The sequence below is a fragment of the Podarcis melisellensis genome, assembly GCF_964234715.1.
Source record: "Podarcis melisellensis genome assembly, chromosome: 1".
Classification (NCBI taxonomy): domain Eukaryota; kingdom Metazoa; phylum Chordata; class Lepidosauria; order Squamata; family Lacertidae; genus Podarcis; species Podarcis melisellensis.
In genome coordinates this window covers 129300000-129318141 of record NC_138528.1, presented here as the reverse complement: position 1 = coordinate 129318141, position 18142 = coordinate 129300000, and the positions used below count along the sequence as shown (strand labels likewise).

General features: G+C 47.1%; 1 protein-coding gene across 2 annotated transcripts in view; it reads left to right on the top strand.

Annotated features, from left to right (window-relative positions):
• The window catches only part of ASB18 (ankyrin repeat and SOCS box containing 18), a 39991-nt gene that overhangs the window by 11958 nt on the left and 9891 nt on the right, over window positions 1-18142 (top strand). For both annotated transcript variants that reach the window (XM_081891285.1, XM_081891284.1), the window contains exon 2: window positions 4229-4496. In XM_081891285.1, coding sequence (XP_081747411.1) covers window positions 4229-4496 — 268 coding nt within the window. The remainder of the gene's footprint in view (window positions 1-4228; window positions 4497-18142) is intronic.

Genomic DNA, 18142 nt, shown 5'->3' with positions numbered 1-18142 from the left:
GCAGTCCACAGGCAGATAGGGTCTCAGCCTGCATACCAGATGGAGCTGGTACACAGCTGTCCTGGACACAGATTTGACCTGTGCCTCCATGGACAGCTGTGAGTCCAAAATGACTCCCAGGCTGCACACCTGGTCCTTCAGGGGCACAGTTACCCCATACCCCATTCAGGACCAGAGAATCCTCCACACCTGCCCACCTCCTGTCCCCCAAAAACAGTACTTCTGTCTTGTCAGGATTCAATCTCAATCTGTTAGCCGCCATCCATCCTCCAACTGCCTCCAGACACTCACACAGGACCGTCACTGCCTTCACTGGTTCTGATTTGAAAGAGAGGTAGAGCTGGGTATCATCCGCATACTGATGAACACCCAGCCCAAACCCCCTGATGATCTCTCCCAGCGGCTGTATGTAGATGTTGAAAAGCACGGGGTAGAGGACAGAACCCTGAGGCACCCCACAAGTGAGAGCCCAGGGGTCTGAACCCTCATCCCCCACCACCACTTTCTGAACACGGCCCAGGAGGAAGGAGCGGAACCACTGTATGACAGTGCCCCCAGCTCCCAGCCCCTCAAGACGGTCCAGAAGAGATCCAGCAGAACTAGGAAACAGCTCTCACCTTTGTCCCTAGCCCGCCGGAGATCATCAACCAGTGTGACCAAGGCAGTTTCAGTCCCATGATGAGGCCTGAATCCTGACTGGAAGGGATCCAAATGGCCTGCTTCTTCCAGGCGTGCCTGGAGTTGTTCAGCAACCACTCGCTCAATCACCTTGCCCAAGAATGGAAGATTTGAGACTGGGCGATAGTTGGCCATCATGGCCGCATTTAAAGATGGTTTTTTAAGAAGTTGTTTAATAACCGCCTCTTTCAGCGGGTCTGGGAAGGCTCCCTCACAGAGGGAAGCATTCACCACCCCATGAAGCCCATCACCCAGCCCTTCCCGGCTAGCTTTTATAAGCCAGGATGGGCAAGGATCAAGGAGACAGGTGGTTGGTTTTACTCGTCCAAGCAGCCTGTCCACATCCTCGGAGGTAACAGATTGGAATTGATCCCACGCAATTTGACTAGACAGGACTCTAGCACTCTCCCGCCCCGGCCCTGCTCCCACGGTGGAGTCTACCTCTTCCCGAATCTGAGCGACTTTATCTGCAAAAAAAACTTTGCAAAATCATTGCAGGAGATCATGTGGGCCGTACTGGGCCCCGATGTAGCAGGTGGTTCCGCTAAATTGAGAACCACCTGAAGAAGTCTCCTGCTGCTGTTTTCTGCAGATGCAATAGAGGCGGTGAAGAAAGTCTTCTTCGCCGTCGCTACTGCCACTTGTTAGGCTCGACATTGAGCTCTAACCCGTGTCCGGCCAGCTTCAGAATGGGTCATCCGCCAGCGGCGCTCTAGCCGTCTCAACGATTGTTTCATTGCCTTCAGATCTGTGGAAAACCACGGGGCTCTCCAGGCTCCATGCAAATCAGCTGAAAGGCCATCAACATGGGATAAAGAATCCCCTACCACTCTCTGGAAACCAGCCGTCCTTGTGAGGCTTCAGGCCCCGGCCTGGGCCAGGTGGTAAGTGGCAGGAAGGAGCAGGGCATGAATTATATGTCACGGGGGGGGGGTCAAGATTTTAGAGATGGTTAGGTGAGGCATGGCCAAAAAAAGGTTGGGAACCACTGGTCTAGACCCACTTTGGGGATGAGGCTCCAGGAGGGTTGCCTAACAATGAAAGTAGCCCTCAAGCCCCAGGCTGTTTGCAACCCCTGGTCCAGCTGTAATGGGGAGAGTGAGGCCTTGTCATCACAAAACACGTCTGCTCAGAGATCTGCACTGGCTGCTGATTTGCTACCAGGCCAGGTTCAAGGTTAAAAGGTAAAGGGATCACTGACCATTAAGTCCAGTCATGTCTGACTCTGGGGATGCAGTGTTCATCTCATTTAACTGGCCAAGGGAGCCGGCGCACAGCTTCCGGGTCATGTGGCCAGCATGACTAAGCCGCTTCTGGCAAATCAGAGCAGTGCATGGAAACGCCGTTAAGTTCAAGGTTATTAGCACACAAAGCCCTTAGCAACTTGGGAGCAATTTACTTGCAGTTTACCCCACATGTGTCCACCCAGCCACTTTGATTGGTGGAATTGGCATTGCTGCTGGTGCCACATGATGCCCACTCTGCATGTGTAAGAACTTGGTCATTTAGTGTGGCAGGACTTGCACTTTGGAACTCCCTGCCTAGTGAGATCAAGCAGGTGCCTTTGCTGTACTATTTTTGGTGACTGCTAAAAACATTCCTCGCTAGACAAGCCTACCCAGACGCTTAGAAAGGTGAGATAATTTTAATCTATTTTAGTATTTTAACTTTTGTATGGTTTAAAGTAAGGTTGTATTTTTTAAATTGATTTTACTGTTTTATCTCTTCTAACCCACTCTGAGGTTTTTTTACGATTAAGCAGTGTATAAATTCTATGAAGTAAAAAAATGTGTTTGAGTGCCTTCGATTGCCGCATGATCCATCAACTGTTTGCATATTTGTTTAATCATTTCAATACTAAGAGACATGACAGAAAGCTCATAGAAGGATTATTATTATTATTATTCAGACTTATTAATTGCTTGTTACCTGAAAGGTCTCCAAACAACTTGCATTTAAAAATCTAAGCATACATAGATTATACCATTCATATTGTTACATGCCACCCCAATCTGCATGGCACTGTGACATTCCATGGGCTGCAGGCTCATCTTAACCCAGCATCTGTGTTTCCTTTTGGGCAAATGAGGCACAGCAGAGTCTGTAGGGTCCTTAGGATAAATGATTTATTTACACACACACACACACACACACACACACACACACACACACACACCCCATAGCCTTGCACTCAAACAGACAGCAAGCAGCACACCCTGCCCCCTCTCCAGCTGAATCCCTCTTAACTCCAACCTGCTGCTTTAAACCCTCATCTTTTATCCCCTGAGGGAGGGAGGGAGGGAGGGAGGAAGCCTCCTTTTCCAGGTGCCCTTTCCACACCTAGCCCCTTTGATGAACTTCCTAATTGTTTACCCCTCTTTCCAGGGAAACAGAGTTAATTAGTGCCTAACTCATGTTGATTTCCTAGATTAAGGAGCGGGTCATAATTTAGGACGCTGGCCTGACTTAATTAGCTCACTATGCCAATAGCATAGTGGACAAGGGTGGCGCTGTGGGTTAAACCACAGAGCCTAGGACTTGCCAATCAGAAGGTCGGCGGTTCGAATCCCCATGACGGGGTGAGCTCCCGTTGTTCGGTCCCAGCTCCTGCCAGCCTAGCAGTTTGAAAGCACGTCAAAGTGCAAGTAGATAAATAGGTACCACTCCGGCGGGAAGGTAAATGGCATTTCCGTGCGCTGCTCTGGTTTGCCAGAAGCGGCTTAGTCATGCTGGCCACATGACCCGGAAGCTGTACGCCGGCTCCCTCGGCCAATAAAGCGAGATGAGCTCTGCAACCCCAGAGTTGGTCACGACTGGACCTAATGGTCAGGGGTCCCTTTTGTTACAATATGAGATATGGCTAGCTGTGGGAAAGTACGGTAAATTCCCGGAAGTTCACAGGCTTTGGGCGTCTGTGTCCAGTGTGTAATTTGAGACCTTCCTGTTGCGTTTGTAAAGGAAGTCTTAGTCACTTGCTGGATGAAAACTGAAGTGATCGGACATGTTTTCTGTCGAGCTGTAATGTCAGAAATAAACAATATGTAAATAGATTTCTGACTACTCTTCTTTCCCCTGCGCAAGGGGGAGAAGTGGGTGTGCATTTTCCCACGCTGGGAAATGTCGCCTATATCAAGATCTCCCTGGTCTGTCTGGGAACACAGCCAGAGGCAGCTCCAGGAGCAGGGAGAGGGGACAGCCTCTCCAGATGGGGCTAGTTTTCCAACACCTTTACCTTTAACTTATGCCAATAGCAGAGGCTTTTCCGTGGGGCCACCCCACCTTTTGCTACACCCTAATACACACTTGGGTCTGCCTACAGTAGAGATGAGCCTGGCTATTCCCCAGTTCTAACATCTCAGCCTTCATTCAGGGTGTCTTGCACCCACAGATTCATAACAATATGAACATTAACATTCTCATGCAAACACCTGCAATCCCTGTACCCCTAGAGACATGGAAAAACCCTGTGACCCCAAATCTCAGCCCCAAGCCCATCCTTGCTTTTCCTTTCTGTTTCTCTTCTCCCGCACCCCATCCCTGTCTGCTCCAGGCCTGTGGTCTCTGGAATACAAGAGGGATCTGACCAACCCGCTCTGCATCTCGGCCATCCACGGACACACTGCCTGCCTTCGTCACCTGCTCTTCTGGCGAGCAGACCCAAACGCAGCTCCAGGAGGACGGAGCGCCCTGCATGAAGCCTGCCAGAGGGGCAACAGGGAATGCGCAGAGTTGCTACTGGAACACAAGGCTAATCCCAATCTTCTGAGTGATGATGGGCAAGCACCTTTGCACCTGTGCACCAGCCAGAACACATTAGGGTAAGGAACAAGATGTTTGGGCAAGATTCTAGTCCTTCCACAGGTTCATTCTGACAACTTTAGGCCTCAGAATTAGATTTAGGCATAAAACGTGTGTTTATTTCTTGGCTCCTTATTGTTTCACATTAGCAAAGTGGCATACAAGAGTGAAACCATGAAATTCAATAAAAACAAAGATAAAAATCAGTGAACAGAAAACAACACAATAAATAGTTTGAAGTAAAGACATGTAAATACCTTCCTAAACAAAGATGTCTTGAGTAAGTGTTGGAAGCCTAGTATTATCAGCACTGATTTGACATCGAAAGGAAGAGACTCCAGGGGGCTGGCGCTGCAACACTAAAGGCCCTGCTCCAAGGGTGTAAATTCTGCTACCATGTCCATGATGAGGAAGCAGGGCATTTCTTAAAATATTAAGTGCAGCGGAAATTCCCCACCCCACCCTGTCCTCTTGAATGCATTTGGCCCAGTAAACTCAAAACTCTCCTCAAAGCCTTTCCTTTTTATTGTGCTTGGACCTAGTTCACATTTGGAGAAAACAAAATGTGCCTGGGGCCATAGCCCCCAATCCTCTCCCCTGCTGCACCACTGAAGAATGCAGAGCATCTTCAGTCAGTCCTGAGCTCTTCTTTTTAAATGTATGCTTCTTATTTTAATTTGTGATGCCTGTTGCTTTTATGCCGTTTTTAAATGTTGAGATGTTGCCTGCTGAGGATAAGGACTCTACTTACAATGGCGGCTCGGCTCACTCACTCTTCTTTTGAGAAATTAGAAGGCTCATTGGCCTGAAGAAGACATGGGGGCATGCTATAGCCTAGAGGCTTTTAACAGATCTCTTTGGGGCAAGGAAGAGGCATTCTGCGCATGTTCATGCCCTTTATTTCTGAGACGCATAGTTCCAAATCATACCTGCCCCTGCTCAAATCTGTATGAAGATGCTGTGGGTGACCAAGAGTGGTTGGTCCTCATGTACATTTTTCTTCTCTGGAAGCCAATTGGCAAGATTCTCATCTTTACCCTCTCCCTGCCCCGCAAACCAGGACACCAGGTGGGAGAGTGTTGAGATAGGACCATTTCTTAGGATTTCTTTGCACCTAGACTCTTATCTAAAATTGTGTGGCATACTTCCAAGGTAAAGGTAGAGGGGCCCCTGACCATTAAGTCCAGTCGTGACCGACTCTGGGGTTGCGACGCTCATCTCGCTTTATTGGCCGAGGGAGCCGGCGTACAGCTTCCGGGTCATGTGGCCAGCATGACTAAGCCGCTTCTGGCGAACCAGAGCAGCACACGGAAATGCTGTTTACCTTCCCGCCGGAGCGGTACCTATTTATCTACTTGCACTTTGACGTGCTTTCAGACTGCTAGGTTGGCAGGAGCTGGGACCGAGCAACGGGAGCTCACTCCGTCGCGGGGATTTGAACCGACATTCTGATCGGCAAGCCCTAGGCTCTGTTGTTTAACCCACAGCACCACTCACGTCCTGTGTGAGGGGGAGGGCGTGCTATTTTGCACCCAGGGCTGCTCCCCCTTAGCCCTCCCACACTATGCCACTGAGGGGGGGAATATATTTTTTTCCCATAGTTCTGGAAATTTATGGGGTCCTTTGCCAGCCCCTTTAACTGAAGAAGGAAGCACGTGAGCAGGGCAAATAATTTCTGAAGTACCACAACCCTCACACTGAGTCTTGGCAGCTGTCACCTCTCATTTTATTCATTTACTGTATTTTTCGCTCTATAAGACGCACCAGACCACAAGACGCACCTAGTTTTTGGAGGAGGAAAACAAGAAAAAAAATATTCTGAATCTCAGAAGCCAGAACAGCAAGAGGGATCGCTGCACAATGAAAGCAGTAATCCCTCTTGCTGTTCTGGCTTCTGGAATAGCTGTGCAGCCTGCATTTGCTCCATAAGACGCACACACATTTCCCCTTACTTTTTAGGAGGGAAAAAGTGAGTCTTATAGAGCAAAAAATACGGTACTTTATTTCATTAAATTTGTACACTGCTTGATTGTAACAAAAACCGTCAAGGCAGTTAACAAAAAGATAAAACCATAAAATCAGGGGGGGAAATACATTACATTAAAACATACAAGAAGTTAAAATAATAAAACATTAAAATTCACAACAACATTTCTAAGCCATTGTGTAGGGCCCTAGCTTCTGGCATGGTGCCGAAACGTCTGGCAGAAATGTTACAACTCTCACCACACTCAATGCAAACTGAAAGAATTGTGTCCCCACATAATCTTATAGTAGATGACACATGAGCAAGTATGACAACACAGATAGTTAATGCACAGCTAAACATAGCTCTGAATGGGATTGGCACAGCCTATTGTGATCTCGGCCTGCTGTTGTCCACTTTCTTTGAATCCAAGACAGAAGAAAACAGCCTGCTCCAAAGAGTTAGGCTGAGCAGAATTTTTAAAAAATAATAAATAAATTCAGAGTTCTGGCCATTTAAAATTAGATTTTAAATGCCATATTTATTTTAAATTACAATAATTTATCATTAAAGTACATGATTTGTGGCTGTTATGAGTAGATGGGTAGGCTGTACCCTTCTTATTCCTGGGTCTAGTAAGGGTTAAAATCTAAGCAAGGATTCAGCTTCCTGGACTAGCCAGGCTAGCTTCTGGGGTGAGGTAATGGCCTAAGTAGGCGTCATTAACGTAACAAAGGAAGTGCCCCATCCCTCAACTCGCTGGTAGTTAGAAAGACAGAGTTGATTGTTGTGAGCAGTGGCGTAGCGTGGGTTGTCAGCACCCGGGGCAAGGCAAGTAATTTGCACCCCCTAACCCGTGGATTTGCGCCCCAAACCCTAACCCCCAGATGTTGCGCCCAGTGCGGCCGGCCCCCCCTGCACCCCCCACGCTACGCCACTGGTTGTGAGCCAGGAGTTGGAAGGTGGGTAGCTGAGAAACAGAGCTATGCCTGATTTCTGCTGCAATCCAAGGCTGTGGCTATGGGAGAAGCAAGTCCTTCTTGCATAGTTGTCAACTTTTCCCTTGTCTTGCGAGGAATCCTATTCGGAATAAGGGAATTTCCCTTAAAAAAGGGAAATGTTGACAGCTGTGCCTTCTTGGGGTGTCAATGCTGACTCAGGTTGCATATATGTGTAAATAAACCATATACCCCTCATTCCAAAGGAAACACAAACCCTGGGGAAGCACCTAGAACCTCTGGAATCTCACGCTGCTCATGTGCAGCAGGCGAATTTATTTTAAAAATGTGTGTGCTTATTTAAACTGAAGATTTAAAATTCCCTTTAGCTTGATTTTTAAGTGTCCTTTTGAGTTCACCACCCCCTCCAGTGAAAATGCTTAAAAAAAAAAAAAAAGCCCAGTCTCTGGGAGAACATAGGATGCCATGTTAGGTGTGTTCCTCCCCTTTCACCCACTTCCCTGACCCATTTAGGCGGCTCTGCTGGCGTATCTTTGCTGGTGGAATGGCTCTGATGGCATGATTCCCTCTACCTGTGAGCTGAGGGAATTCTGTCCGTGCATTTGCCATGATTAGTGATGTTTCTCATGTTGTGTCGATGTATCATAAATTTCTCAAGCCTCTCAGTCGGTATTGCTCCAGTAAAGGCTTGCACCCTCAAACAGGCTAAATATTTCCTAGTAAGTGTTGTAGGATTTGTGATATTAATGCATGAAAATTGCTTAGAAATGGTATGCCGTGTATGTATGTATGTATGTATGTATGTATGTAAAGGTACCCCTGACCGTTAGGTCCAGTCATGGATGACTCTGGGGTTGCTGCGCTCATCTCGCTCTATAGGCCAAGGGAGCCGGCGTTCGTCCGCAGACAATTTCCGGGTCATGTGAACAGCATGACTAAGCCGCTTCTGGCGAACCAGAGCAGCACACGGAAATGCTGTTTACCTTCCCGCCAGAGTGGTACCTATTTATCTACTTGCACTTTGACGTGCTTTCAAACTGCTGGGTTGGCAGGAGCAGGGACCGAGCAATGGGAGCTCACCCCGTCGCGGGGATTCGAACTGCCGACTTTCTGATTGGCAAGTTGTAGGCTGTGTGGTTTAGACCACAGCGCCACCTGCGTCCCTTGTATGTATGTATGTATGTATGTATGTATGTATGTATGTATGTATAAATAAATAAATGAAAAGCTTGCAGTTAAATGCACCATTAACTACCAGTAGGTATTATGACTGGTTGAAATTTTCCTTCTTCTGAGTGAAGTCAAGTAACCTACCACAGTGCAACCAGAGATGTTTGCTTTGTTATGCTGCTGCAGGACTACCATGTACCCCATACAACAGAGAGCCAGTGTGGTGTAGTGGTTAAGAGCGGTGGACTCGTAATCTGGTGAACCGGGTTCGCTTCCCCGCTCCTCCACATGCAGCTGCTGGGTGACCTTGGGCCAGTCACACTTCTTTGAAGTCTCTCAGCCTCACTCGCCTCACAGAGTGTTTGTTGTGGGGGAGGAGGGAAAGGAGATTGTTAGCTGCTTTGAGACTCCTTCAGGTAGTGATAAAGCGGGATATCAAATCTAAACTTCTTCTTCTTCAAAGAACTTCAGATCCAGATTTCTCAGTTATTTTGTATTCTTGAGTCTCTCTAAACACCAAAAGGCGACTTAGGTCAGCTAGAGATTGGTCCTCCACATGTTAGCAAACAGGACAAATTAAAATACTGTCCTAGAAATGGAATGAATTCGGGCAGCTAATTTCTAGCAGAAGGGCTGGCAAAAGGAAACAGTTGATTTGCATTCTCACCCGCCAAGGCATTTTGAGTTTAGATGCCAAGTTCCTTTTTAGAATATAGTCCCCTCACCTGCTGTTGTCGCATCCTGTACCCTAGAGGACATTTGGAGAAGTCTGGCACGGACTTCTTGCTTTTGAAAAGTGCAGGGTGGACAGAATCCTGCCTTCTATCTACGTTAGTGTAGTTTCTTGCATGTCCCTATGTCTGTCCAGCTGTGAAGGCATCTTTGTTGATTTACATCATATTTTATACAAATGCCAAGGGGGCAGCACTTGAACTGCTGCCCTATAAGCCACGCAATCACAGATGCAATGTTGAAAGAACGGAGCCAGCCCTAAGCCCTTGAATATTATGGCTTTATAATGGAAATGCTGCCAGAGCCTTAACTACAGCAGCACAACTGGATACCTCTACAATAACTAAGCTATCTACTTGGAAGGATCAAAAATTAACAGACATTTCAGATGGGATTCGACCACTGCTTCTCAATCGCAGAGAGTTGTGCTAAAGTTAGATAGTGAAGAGGTCAAGCTTTGGGTAACAAACATTTTCTCTTTGATTAGGGGAAACTACTTCTGCTGATTTTTTTTCCCAGGTAACGGATTGAAGGTCATCCCTAATTTTTTACTGACAATAAAGAGCAGGTCATTGACCTACATAGGGAGCTATTTTATTTGGCTCCCTCTTTGTAACAATGGCCTGAACACCTATGTGTCAGGTTCTTCTGTGTTCCCATATTCACCATGGGGGCAGGACTTAAAACCTTTGAGCCTCTCAGTGACTGGGATAAAAAAAAAACTATCTGGGCTTCCTTCCAACCATTTCAACTTTCACAATCCATGAGAATTCAACCAAAAAAAGGAAAAGAAAGATGTAGGAGCTTTAATCTAGAAGCTTTTTGAAGCCCCCCCCCCTTTTTTTTAAAGTTCCAGCAAAGTTCATTTCTATCTTCTTCACTTTGGGAGCCGTGCATGCCAACTTCGCCCTATTTAGTTGAGTTCCTCTCCTTGACCTTCTTTTTATAGTAGTGATAATTAACATGGTGGGGTAAGAGGACTCTACAAATTCACTGCACTCCCTTTGCTAAAGCTGGGATGATTAAAAAAAGGAGAATCGTGCAGGCTTTTGTAGAAACTAGAATTGAGGAGGAGAAACCCGTCTTTGTTTCTATACTTTGGCCATGCCACAGGGTTAAAAATAAGATACAATACAAATACAGGGTCTCTGAGTCAGGGTTAAGTCCAAAAAGGGCACTCTCTAACAAAACACCGGGGAAGCTGTCATTGGCTTTAGAGCAGAAGTATAAAAGTCAGAAGGAAAATTAATAGCCCGTTGATTTCATTCAAGTGGTGGTAAATGCAAGTATTTTGAAATGAGTGTGGTATTCCATGTCAATCTGAGCAGGAATCTCATTTGCAGACGACAACTGTGCCCTATCCAGCCTATTGAAAATTATGCTCTGGAACAGGCATAGGCAAACTTGGCCCTCCAGATGTTTTGGGACTACAACTCCCATCATCCATAGCTAACAGGACCAGTGGCGGGGGATGATGGGAGTTGTAGTCCCCAAACATCTGGAGGGCCGAGTTTGCCTATGCCTGCCCTGGAACATAAATTAACTATAGGTCTAATGCTGTACTAAACCTGTTCTTATTTTAACTTGTCCGTAACCAGCCACCTGCCCTCCAAAAGCTGATTTGGTACAGAAATATGTTCTCTTATATTTATCTTATTATACAACTGTAGGACCTCTTGAATGTGGAGAAAGGGGGGTGGCATATTTCTTGAATAAACAGTGCTGCCACATGGCAGGAAATGCCTTGCTTGGATTGCTACAGAGTCTCAGTGTAGCTTGTGATGCTCGGCTCCTATGCCTGTTGAGTATAAGCAAGAAATGTTCATTTTTTCCCTATTTATTTATTTTCTAGCAGAAGCAACAGCACAAAGTCAGATGCCCATCTCATGAGATTCCTGCATTTCAGGGGGTTGGACTAGAGGACCCTCAGGGACCCTTCCAACTCTATGAACTCTTCCAACTCTTTGGTTCTATGAATAGCTGTACTCTTCTTTTTACATCTATGGCTGAAATCAGAAGCACATTTACCAGGAAAAAAAGGTTCACTGAACTCAGTGAGACTTCCCAGAAAACATGCATAGGCTCAGGCTGCAAGTTTTATTTTAAATACACCCTAACCCCTCCTGGCCTTTCAACAGAGCAGGCTGAAATCCAGCGAGAGTGCCCATGCCACAACGGAGTATCTGTGTGCTAAGTTCTACATAGTTATGCTGACCATAACTATGGTGCAGACAAAAGACATTGCCCAAATATCAGATAGTTTCCTCCCAAGAGATGATCATGTGTTCAAATAACAATGTAAAGTCCAGCAAATGCTACATTTCTGCAGCAAGCTTTTGTAATTCCTCCTTCAAATGGTTGTTTACTGCCTGAATGATGAAGTGGCATCATCAGGAGTCAGGTTTTGTTTTGTTGTAGTCTGCAGTCCATGGTTTATCTTATCACAGGCAGCAGATGCAGCGACGGAGGAAGCCGCTCGGGCACCTGCGATGGCGCGCCCAGGGGCGAAGCGAGGGCAAGGCAAGCCGTCCACAGGGGCTGGGCACACCGTGGGGCCTCTGGAGTCTGCCTGCCTCCTCCCACTCAGCTGCCCTACAGCTGGGGGGGAGGCAGGAGGTGAACAGTTTGGGCAGCGTGGAGCCTGCGCACCCCCAAGCCACCGCGTCTCTCCCAAGAGAGACACAGGGCTCAGGCATGCTGCAGGCCCCGCGGTAAGTGCCACCCGGCATTTCGTCACCCCCTTCAGTGGTGACACCCGGGGCGGCCCGCACCCTGCACCCCCTTTCCTCCGCCCCTGAGCAGATGAAGTGATAAATCTATTCCTGGGTGACACCAAGCTGCAAGCAAGGATTCACAGGATTTCTTTGGGGGTGCATGGTTGTGAGCTTGGAGGGTTGAACAGGAGAAGGGGCTATTGGGGTTGGCATCACTGCAATGTTTTAAGCAACGGTGACAGAGTTGGCCAAACACAGTTTCTGTTTGGGAAATTAGAGAGAGGAAGAGAGAACAGCATACAAATCTAGCAGGTCAGGGAGAAGGCCGTGCTAGAACACTTTCCTCTGACATCTAGGCAGTGGCGTAGCGTGGGGGGTGCAGGGGGGGGCCGGCCGCACCGGGCGCAACATCTGGGGGTAGGGTTAGAGGGCGCAAATCACTTGCCTTGCCCCGGGTGCTGACAACCCATGCTATGCCACTGCATCTGGGCTTTGGTGTGAGGGAGTTTTTGGATTATTTAATTTTTTGTATGTGAGCCTTCTTTCTTACTGTTCCTGACTTACTTAATAGTTGGTGGGCACTCAGACCATGTCTCAGTTTCTGAACATTTGGCAAGTCTCTCTCTGGAAAGAGTTCTGGACGTGACTGTCCCACACGGGGACAAGGAGCCAGCAGTTGCCAGTCCTTGAGTGTGTGTACCTGAGGAGGCAGCCAGGAGTTATGGGGACAGAGCACCATTAATTCACTCTGCCTAAATCCCACATGTATAGATGATATTTCCACTATGTTAGGCATACAGTACTGAAGGGGAAAGAATCCAGGATGGCCTGCCAGATCTCTTATATCCCAAACCTGTGAGTGTCTAGAAATAGCATATGCAGAGCAAACTTTCCGGTAAACAATGTCCTCCCCCACCTGCTCCGCTCCCAGTTCTCCCTCTCCTGCTGGCCGTGTTAGTGCATTCCATCCACGTCTGTTTTCAAGGCTATTTTTAGCTTAATAAGGTTGGTTACTTAAGATAAAACGGAAGGCGCCCCTTGCTGTTCAGGAGGCACCCTGCAGAGCCTCCGGGGAGCTCACCATCCAAGGCGGTGCATTCGCCTCTAGGCTTCTTTTTTTATCACCACCTCTCCGTTAATTACGTGGAACAGCAGAAAAAGGGGTTCAAGAGGTGAATGCAGGGCTGGACCCTTTAGGGCTGCTGTGTGACAGTGAGTGTCTGCCAGCAAGTGAAGGAGGAGGCCAGGAGGCACAGTCAGCTGTCTGGTAGGACCCAAGGGCACCGTGGTGTGTCCATACACTTCTCAAATAATATACTTCTGTAGCAGGCAGACACGCCGCTTTCCTTTACCTCAGCAGCCAGAACTGAGGATATATACCTTTGCAAATATTTTAAGTAGACACCTTTGGGAGAAAGTCTAGTCCCATAGCGTTTATAAAATGCAATTTAACATTTCCCATAAAGTGGAACTGAAGGGGAAGCTCTTAACAGAGAAACAAAGGATGAAAAACATCCCCCTTTGACCCCAAATTCAGGGTCTGCATGCACAGCCCCCCTCCACTCAAGCCCCAGACACTTGCAGTGCAAGAACTACATTCAGTTCTGTCCTCCTAAGTCGTCATTTGCTTGGATTTCACCAGCAACAATAGGTTGTGCCATGTTCCTAAAACAATTGCCTACACAGAGGTGTGAACCTGCTAAACAACATAGCAGTCTTTGATTCCTTGGCAGTTTATCTTCTTGTTGCCATCTGCTGCTACCAATAAAGCCCTACCTGAAAAGATACTAATACAATATTCACATAATCATTTTCTTTTGCAATATAAGTTTCATTGTAGCATTTTATTTTATTTTTACCTATTGAAGAGCTTTGTGGAATTAAAAACTTTGCAAATTTTCCTGCATCGGATTATCCTAAAAGGTACCATGCAATCTCTTATATGCCTGTCATTAAGACTACACCCTAGTCAGTGTATGTGTAAATGATGCCCCTCCCTTTGCCAGTGTTCCTCGACTTTACAAAATCTTTGGGTTAGGTAAGAGGATTGAAAAGGCTCCTTGGAGGGGCTTTGTTGCCAGCTCTTCTTCCACCTGCTGGAAGATTTGACCTTGCTGTGTGACTGTGCCAACCATTTCATGAGTAGCAATGTCAACATCTCAAAGCAAGGCAACAGTCATTTTGATTCATTTAGACTAGCTTATCACATTAATTTACTTGCACTAAAAACATTGCTGTGGACTGTTTTATCTCTAAGCCTCTTCTGTTTGTCAGAAGGTATTTTAAGCAGCGAATGTAAAATAATATTGTGAAGACAGAAGGTGTCCCACATCATTGTTCAAAGCTTTGTCACATTCTACTGCCTTAATGCTTTGGAAGTGATTCAGATCTGTGCATGCTTGCTCAGAAATAAATTCCACTGGTAAGTAGAACTTCCTTCCAAGTAAATATGTTTAGGAATGAGGCATTCATAAAGGAGGGGACCCCATACTACAGAAAAATGGATGTGCACTATATATCCATCAGCCCAGCCCCCAGCTTCTACAAAAGGACTCCTAAACCCAGAACAGATTTTAGGCAAGTTCCACGTATGTATGCATTGATTGGTTGGTTGCACTAATATACCAAATTTTACCAAATGGTCCCAGGGCAGGTTGCAAATATATAGTGTACTCATACTATCCGTCAATCTCTGATTAATTTTTTATTTCATCTGCAGGAAAGTTATGGGAGAAACTTGGGGTGGGGGGCTTTATCTACTAGGGTCTGTCTGTCTGATGCCTGCATGAGCATATGACTGGCAACAGGGAGCTGGGAGACCATGGCACAAGAATGGGAATAGTTCTCACAAAGTGGCTAGTTATGTGCTAGCTAACCTGATCCTTCAAGCAAATGGGGACTGTGTAAAGAAATCTCTGCAAATGTCATACCCGGGGGGCAGAGGAGGCCCCCCATAATCAAGTACCGTCGTACCTTGGTTTTCGAACAGCTTAGTTCTCGAACGTTTTGGCTCCCGAACGTCACAAACCCGGAAGTGACTGTTTCAGTTTGAGAACTATTTTTGGAAGCCAAACGTCTGATGGGACTTCCACAGCTTCTGATTGGCCGCAGGAGTTTCCTGCAGCTAATCAGAAGCCGCACTTTGGTTTCTGAACATTTTGGAAGTCGAATAGACTTCCGGAACAGATTCCGTTCGACTTCCAAGGTACGACTGTAAATAAATACAAATTCTTAACTAACTGACCCGCCAACTGCGTCACAGATAGCTGGGTTCTGCCGCCATAACAGAATTGGGGGGGCACATAAATCCTGGCTATGCCCATGTCTCTAACCCTTTTTGTTAATCCACAAAGGTAATTCATTTCTCTTTGTATTTGTCAAAATAGAGAGTGGATATGTATTTACTATTGTATCAGCCATTTGCATTAGAGCTTTGCACCTGATGCAGGGCGTTGTCAGGAATTTTTTTTGAGGGGGGAGGTGTTTTCTTAGCTGGGGGCAGAACCTCAGTTAACTATGTATTTTTATTGTTTTTCTTGATGCCTCTCCCTGCCCCCCTTGGCTATGCCCATGACCTGACGTGATATATTAATAAATTGAAGAGTTACTCCACCACAGCATGCCATAAAGAAATAATGAATAAACTCCCTGCATGTGGGTATTTGCCAAAAGAAGTGACTACTAAAATTTGATTCCAAATTTTAAAAGTGGTGTATGCACACACACACACACACACACACACACACACACACACAAACATCTCCCATTGTTGAGGACTCAGTTTAACACCATATTTGCATTTCTAGAAAATGAAAGCCCTATGCAGTCATTCTGGAACTCTAGAAATATAACACTTGATGTCGGTTGGTGGGAGGAGCAATGCAGGGATGAAATGCCCTGAGCAATTGGGATGAAGGGTGTTGTAATGGGAATTGGGGTTGCTTGTGCGTAAATTCCAAACTGCTTCGAGCTGGTTGTATAGCTGGACCTTTTCCTGTCTCAGTCACTGGCAGAATCCGTCAGTGGGCGTTTCCTAAACTTCCTCCAACATAAGAATTCCTTAACAGACAACCTCCTCCTCGCTTCTCTGTGCGGAAACCTTCTGCGCAGAGTGGGTGTGCCAAGCGGTGGTCCTGCACTCTCCTCACTGACCTCACTGGAAGAGTCTCGGAGCCTCCCCTCCGAAGTACTCTCAGCCTCTCCTTTCTTCCTGGTGTCACCTTGGTTTCCTTCCCCAGTGGCAGCTCTCTCTCTCTCCTTGCTGGTTCCCTCTCCGGCATCATTAGGGAGCCTTACCTCTCCACTCGGCTCCGATGTCAGTTCCCTGACAGGTGTTATATAAATTTAATAAATAAATAAATATAATAAGTGAGCTTTATCTTCTTGACCCCTGCCTGAAGATGGGGACCTGCTTCCACTTGATTTTTCCAAAACTCCTGTACAGCAAACCCTACTAAAATGTAAATGTTTGGAAGCAGAGACCTCCCCATGTTGGCTAATCTCCAAGCACCAAGAAGGTTTAGCCAAGGTTGGGCAACTGCAGTACATTAAGCACTTCTATACCTTCTACCTAGGGACGAGGGTGGGGCTGTGGGTTAAACCACAGAGCCTAGGACTTGCCGATCAGAAGGTCGGCAGTTCGAATCCCTGTGACGAGGTGAGCTCCCGTTGTTCGGTCCCAGCTTCTGCCAACCTAGCAGTTGGAAAGCACGTCAAAGTGCAAGTAGATAAATAGGTAGCACTCCAGTGGGAAGGTAAACGACGTTTCCGTGCGCTGCTCTGGTTCACCAGAAGGGGCTTAGTCATGCTGGTCACATGACCCAGAAGCTGTACGCCTGCTCCCTCCGCCAGTAAAGCGAGATGAGTGCTGCAACCCCAGAGTCGGTCATGACTGGACCTAATGGTCAGGGGTCCCTTTACCTTTATACCTGCTACTATCATCTGGGCCTTGGTATACAAATAACACAGTGGTGGGAAGGGTGTCTTTCGTCACATACAAGAAACAGGGCAGGATCTCAAATTTCCACGATGTCCATTATAAGCACCAACCCTGTCAGATGGGTGGGATACAAATAAGAACATTATTATTGTTGTTGTTTTTGTTATAAACGCCCAGCGCCTGCCCCCCTTTCTCTGCCAAGCCATGGCCAGAGCTCATGGAGTCCCTTTGGAGAACAGAAGACACTGTGGAGACTCTCATGCTTTAAGAAATAGGGTTTGTTCATCTATTTACGCCCTCAGTCAGCATGGAGGGGGTCCAGATCTTACCGCATGGCCCAAAGCATTGCAGGCAGTCCTTCCTTCTCCTTTGTGAAGATGGATCTCCCCTCCCTTTCTCCTTCTTCTTCCCAGAAGCACCTTGCCCTTCCCCAGAGCAGCTCCCCTGGCAACCTTTCAAACCCCTGTCCCTCTTCACACCTCAGGGCAGTTCTCTTGCATTGGCAAGGACCTTCAATGGGCCCTCAATGGCTCTCTATTGATCCCTTAAGGGATCTAGCTTGGCCAGCGCAGGAATTCCCAGTCTGGCACAGCCCTGCAGTTTATGTTTCAGTCCATTCCCCATTAATCAAAACCCTGACATTTATTAATTTCTAGGGTTTACTCCAAATCTCTAGCTCCATTGTTGTTGTTGTTGTTGTTGTTGTTGTTGTTGTTGTTGTTGTTGTTAGCCCATGGACCTAATTGCCACCCCCATATTTTTGGAAAGGGGGCTCGGGGCCCGCCCAATCTCCAAATATAGTAGGCTGGTGGCAGCTGAGTCGTGGCCATTGAAGCCGTGCTGCCAGTGGCGTAGCGTGGGTTGTCAGCACCCGGGGCAAGGCAAGTAATTTGCACCCCCTAACCCATGGATTTGCGCCCCTAACCCTAACCCCCAGATGTTGCGGCCGGTGCAGCCGGCCCCCCTGCACCCCCCACGCTACGCCACTGCGTGCTGCTGCTGGGCTGCCACTGCGCTCGGCTCCACCCCTGGATCCTCCTGCATTCTGACGTCCTGCGCACAATGTTGAGGTGTCGTGCGTATGATGTCATGCACGGCCAGCTCCCCCATCTTCTCCAGATGGTGGCGGCTCTGCTTAATTCCAACAGGTTAAAGTTTCTGAACTATTGGTATAGAACCAATGCTA